The sequence below is a fragment of the Nicotiana attenuata genome, chromosome 3 (assembly GCF_001879085.1).
Source record: "Nicotiana attenuata strain UT chromosome 3, NIATTr2, whole genome shotgun sequence".
NCBI classification, from domain to species: Eukaryota; Viridiplantae; Streptophyta; class Magnoliopsida; order Solanales; family Solanaceae; genus Nicotiana; species Nicotiana attenuata.
The window spans coordinates 22,867,731-22,873,976 of record NC_031991.1 but is presented as its reverse complement, the minus strand read 5'-3'; the positions used below and the strand labels follow the sequence as shown (position 1 = coordinate 22,873,976).

The 6,246-nt window shown below is 32.5% G+C and overlaps 1 protein-coding gene across 1 annotated transcript; it reads right to left on the bottom strand.

Moving 5' to 3' along the window:
* Positions 2,923 to 5,994, bottom strand: LOC109224549 (transcriptional activator Myb-like). The gene is made up of 3 exons (XM_019389113.1): positions 5,475 to 5,994; positions 3,964 to 4,401; positions 2,923 to 3,335 (listed from the first exon to the last, which is right to left on the bottom strand). Exons 1-3 carry the CDS (start codon positions 5,587 to 5,589, stop codon positions 3,145 to 3,147), a joined length of 744 nt encoding a protein of 247 aa, XP_019244658.1. The 5' UTR covers positions 5,590 to 5,994; the 3' UTR covers positions 2,923 to 3,144.

The following is a 6,246-nucleotide window of genomic DNA, read 5'->3' as shown; positions in this document are numbered from 1 at the left end:
TTATTATTAAGTGTCATAAAATTAGTCTTTTTCTGACATTTATTTCACACGTCACTGATTAAATATCGTCGTAGTCCTCTTTTCTTGTAGTGCTGACTGTACTAAGTCAACTCCCCATAGTTGTAAAGCTGCTGCAACTGTTCCTCTGGCCGCACACAACAAGGCAAATAGTGCACCAATAACTTTATGGGGAATGCCTTTGTACCAAATATGCTTCATCATCCAAGTGACATCACTTGAGTAATATTAACATGAAGCAAAGAAAAAATAAGTAACTTGCACATTCCAGAATCGATCATGCTTTCTCTCAAGGGTGTCAATCTTGCAAGTGACTCTCAAGGCTTCAAGAATAAAGAACAACATAACAAAGGACCAGTTTCCTGCATTGAGTCATTACATGTCCTTAGTTATGTTGCAGCTTTGATAAAGTGATTTACTTGTAATTCCTACTTAGCTTAGTTAAGAAGCATTGTGTAGGAAACCGTTTGTCAAAATCATAAACCTTGTGTTTGTGTCTTGTTTAGAGTTAGTCGAGTTGTAAGCTTTGTAATTGAGTTATTGCAAAGGGGCTTGTGATAGGGTTATTACAAGTTAGTGAGGGATTAAGAGTTTAATTCCTAGGTCACAATAGTTTGTAATATAAAGTTTGCTCAGTAGTGAAGTTGAAATCCTACGAGTGTAGGTCATGATTTTTAATCGCGTGAGCTGGGAGTTTTCCACCGAAAACTCCATTGTATCATTTACTTGCTGTTGTGTGCGTGTGCTCTGTGACAACTAATAGAGAACCTAGTTCTCTTTATAGTTTGGTGGACCCCTAGTTTCTATCATCAGCTTCTCTTGAATACTGGTATGGTTCAATTAATTTTTGCAATAGTTAAAACGTCACCTAATGCAACAGAAACTATATGGTAGACATTAGAAATAATAAAATTGTAATATTTTGAACCAAAAATAGTAAGAGAGAGAATGCAACAGTACTATTGATGAACTAGTTTATAATGCTATAGAACGTTTTGATTTCGTATGTTATATTCTTCCGAAATGACAGTATATTGCTTTTGTTCCAACTAAACTGTTACTTTATCAGAGTTCAGTTTGTTTTCTTTATACAAAGTTGGAGGGGAAAATAATTTTCACCCTGAACTAGTAATCTGGTTAATGGATGATTAACTCATTAACCACGTTAAAATCAATTGAGTGACAAACAAAATGGGGCCATCCAAGAATTTTCACCATACTTAATGTTACTCAAAGGTGACACGTCGAATTTACATGATTTGTGAGTGTGGGTGCTGTGGAGGTGGGATGAGAGGCAGAGGCGTATCCAAGAAGTTGAGGGACATGTGTTTATGTGGATTTATATATAGTGCTCTCACTAAACTTTCAATGTTGTATTTTCTCAAATTACTTAATTATATGTGTGAACTCATGCCCAAAGACTTTTATGGTGCAATTATTATTGGGTAGTAAGATTGACAGTTCAAATTTCACTTTGAACAGTGTTGTTTTCGGCACAGAGTATATATATGTGAAAATTACTAAAATTACAAAAATATATATATATATAACATTGAACCTATAATTTTGAAAGAATAATAGTGAAGAGACTAAAGTAAAACCAGCCAAATGTAAATTCTAGATCCACCTCTTCGCAGTAATGCATCCATCCTCTTGAAATCCTGGATATTCTCCTCTGGTGAGAGAAGAGTTGTTATGTGTCCTGTCAAAACCATTAATCACGATATTCCTAAACTGCATCAAATCGCATAGTCTTAGTACCTCAGTATCATTATGAAGTTATTAATAATGCTAGAAATTAACCTTGATGTTAATAGATTTATAACCTTTTTTCTCCTTGACAATAACTGCTCTTCTTTTACATTCCTGATTTTGCTACATAATTTACAGTTCAAAATGTATGTGGTCAATACGATGAATAATATACTAATGTACAGCATTGCAACGCAGAACTAAGGAAGACATTTCGCTGGTATAACTGAGAAGTCTTCTGCTATATTGCTGACTAATGCTTCTTTCATCCTAAATTAGTTGTCATGTTTAGAGAGTCAATTGGATTAAATCAATTCAATATTTTAAAACTAATATTTGAATATTCAAAAATAGTTGTAATTTTCCTAATAATAATGTTTGAGTCTCGAGAAACGAACATAACAATTAGTTTTGGGATGGAGGGAGTTGTGATTAATTATGCACTATTCGTCATGGTATATTAGTTAATTCAAGCCTACTTCTCTAAATAATACAATTATTTGAGGGTGATGAACAGTAACAACTTGATTTTTGGGAAACTGATACAAATAAGTTCACACATTTCCGGCAATAATGACTTTGGTGCACAAAAATGTAAAGTTACGTGATCATTTGCGAAATTTACCCAAAGTCATAAATTTTACTTACGACGTTTCCATATTGAAATAGCTAGCTACTTTATCTGATCTGGACTGCGGGAATATAATTAAAATTGCTAGTATTCTATATAATAGATAGAACTGAACATCATACAATTATTAATGATGAACATGAGTAATAGTGTAGTAAAATCAAGAATAAGTATGGAATCAACTGAAATTAAGTCTATAATATAGAATATCCGCATGCTTGGTCCTCAGTTAACATGTTTGTGAGTTACTCTATGTGCCAGTTTTGAAAAATCGTTTTGCCCATTAATTTGAGTTTGTTCAGAAAAACAAATACTGAATCAATCTTAACTTCAATAACTTGTTCATGAGGTGAATACTGTACATGAAAGTAAAAAGCGACTATAGTTCGCCTTCACCAAATGTGAGAGTCTAACTTAATTCGTCGACACATCCACAATTGGACATTTAAAACGTGAAAGACATAAAATTTGATACCATTGAACGTGTATTTAATAATACACACAAATACTTGTAATTATTTTTCAACTAACCTGGTAGCGTCTCAATTGTTTGAATTACATGAACAAGATCATTATTATAGATCTAAAAGTTAATCTTTTGTTTTTCTAATACAATTATATTGGAATATTCTGGAACTTCATCCATGCAGAAATCTCTTGGATTTCACAGTAAAGGGCGTTATACACATATTCTAAACTATAGATAGATTGAATTGATAGGATTTTTCTTGATATATACGAGTTTATGCTGAGTCTCCAACTGATAAGAAATCTATGAACTGTGCGTTCTGATGAAGATCAACAGCTTCCTGTTCAACTTCCTCATCATCTCTTATTCTAGACGCATGGTCTATCACTTCACTCTTGTTAGATTCGGTATTCACTTGTAGAAAGTCATAGAACTCCGTTGGTTGGTTTTCATCTGTACATAAAACTAATGAAAAAAAAAAAATATGTAAGGGAATATCATTATCAACAAAAGAAAAAACTTTCCCTAGAGCTAGTTCCGAAAAATTAATTTGTACTACCTATGGTCCAATATAATTGATGTTTTAGCAAAATTAAAAGTCATTTGTTACTCTTTTTGAGATCAACATTATTGTTCTAATTAGTGTAATGTTAGTTAAATGAGACAATTAAGGGAGAGATAAAGGATAGTTAGACAAAAGTTTTGATAATCAAGCTACTAAATATATACTTATCTTTTCTTGTGAAAAAACCTTGTTTATCAAGTAGCATAAACTACGGAGGGCATGTCTTTTTCTTTCCTAAGATTTCTAAAAAATGGATATCCCTTGAGAATATCAAAGGAAAAAAAAGTGCTTTCTAGTACTAATTAAATATTATGGAGTTCTTCATTTCAAGAAATAAAAAATCATATGAGATGGTTAAAATGAAAAGAAGAGTAGTTTTAATCCAATATCCCCGAATGGGCAATATGAAAAGTACGTAGAGTAAAATTGAAGAAATTTAATCAAACATTATTAACAGAAGTCACATAGAACAAGCAAAGGAGGGTTACCCAAAAAAAGGGGTGACTAAAAATTGGATAACAATATTACCTTGATCCATCTTTGCATGATGAAAAAGATAGTCATTGTGAAGCAGCTTCGGGTAAAAGGAATAATTGTACGTCAAAGAGTTGAAGCACCGTGTTATCATTATCTCATTACTCATTTGCATATAATTATCTTGCTGCCTTGACGACGACGATTCTTGCTCATTGCTCGTTGATTTTTTATGAGCAGCAGTAGTAGCAGCAGCGATAGCTCTCCTTGCATAAATCTTGGACCGTTCTCTGCATTTTCGTGCCATAATAACGTGCCAATGGTTTTTGACAGCGTTATCAGTCCGACCAGGGAAAAGACGCGCTATTATTGCCCATCGATTGCCATGAATCCGATGAGCAGAAAGAAGCCTTTCTTCTTCCTCCTCTGTGAAAGGGTTTCTATTGATTCTTGGATCCAATTGATTGAACCATCTCAGCCTACAACTCTTCCCTACAAGATATATAGTAACAAGCATGACTTTATCGAGTTTCAATATATATCATCTTTAATATTTCCTTTCCATAATTAAGTTGTTTCACGATGCAAAGAAAATTGAATTATGATGTTTCTTTTTGCTTATTCGTATATTTATATTCCCAAATTCATGAAGTCAATGTCACATAGCAATACAGAGGAAAGAAAACTTACTCACACTTGGTGTTTACACTAACTCAATTAGTACATATCATGTATCTCTATATTATTTGTTATCGCTAAACCTTAGTCAATTACGCATAGACAGGTAGGAATCATGTCAAACCCCTTGTGGTTCAGTATAGCTAGGGTGATGCCTAAATTAATTAATTCAAATATAATCAAACCTTATTTCGTTACTTAACCATGAAAAATTAATAATGATTTAGTTAAAACATCAGGTGTGGCTAAGTTTTTGACCGTAATACAGACATACGGAAAAGAGACTTCCATATAAAATTATTGCAATCAACTCCTAGATACATCCTAAACAAAGAAAAAAAATTATAAAGGAAAAAAGAAAAGAAATTATATTGGAAAAAAAAAGAAGCTGAAACTGAATCGAATGTACCCGTATGATAGATGAGTGCTAAAAAATATCAAAATAAAGAGGAACAACAAGGAAATATGACCATCTTCTTGGCGATAGAACAACAACCACTTTCCCTAAAATAAAAATAAAATGGGAAAGAATCGAACTGTCCTCATCAAACCCTAGTTTCTTGTGAGCATAAACAACCAAATCTGAAGTTTTCTTTAGACCATTTCATAGTGGAAAAAATGAAGCAAAATAACCAAACTCCTTTCAGCTGAATAATTAATAGGCATAAAAACAAATAAGTAAAAAGGAAATTAGATTAAATTTCTTGAAATTAAATTATACTCCACATCTTATGATTATCAAAACCTTGTTGGTCTTGAACACTAGACACCACAAAGCTATTACTAGTATATATGTACAAAAGAAAGAAAGACAATCTGAAGAAGAAATGGAAAATACTAATAATATAATAACTAATATATTAAAGATGATTTTCAGTTTGTTTTACCAGATCTTCCTTGAAGCTTTTCTGCTATAGCATTCCAATTATGAGGTCCATATTTTTCCACTAACTCCCGAAGCTTCTGGTCTTCGTGAGGCCTCCAATGGCCCCTGCTGCACATCTGCTTCTTTCTTTATGAATTATCAAACAATAATATCCGACATAATAAAACAAAGTTCCTAGCTATAGAAACCTAAAGTTAAACTAACCCTCAACTCCTTTCTTTATTTGTGAAGTAAGGCTATAAAAACTGTCCAAAAACAAAAGATCAAAGCAACGAAGGAGAAGATGCACAAGAAGAATATTGGATTGTTGAGAAGATCGTTTATAGAAGATTGGTGAAAAGGGAATAAATGGGTTTTTAGGGTAAGTGAAAAGTAAAGAAGTTCTCAGAGCTAATATTTATATATGGAGAAAGCAGATCTTATAAACAGAATATGTGGACTACAGATTAAGGAAGAAATAAGAAGAGGAATAACAATAAAAGGAGATCAGAAAGTGTTTTCCGTTTATACAGACTTTAGCTTTCTACCAGTGATTGATGCCAACATCTTGGCTAACAAACACCCCTCAATATATATATTTTAAAAATTCAATATTGAATGATGTCTAGTCTTGTACTCCGCATGCATGTATCTATGTATTGTATTTATTTATTTTTTAATTTTGCTCCACATGTATTTTCATTTTATTAAGTAGTATTTAGTTTTTGAGAGGGTGTTGGGAGGGAAGTTGCTTGCTAGGGTGAATTTTGTTCTGCTTTCAACATCTTTCCCAG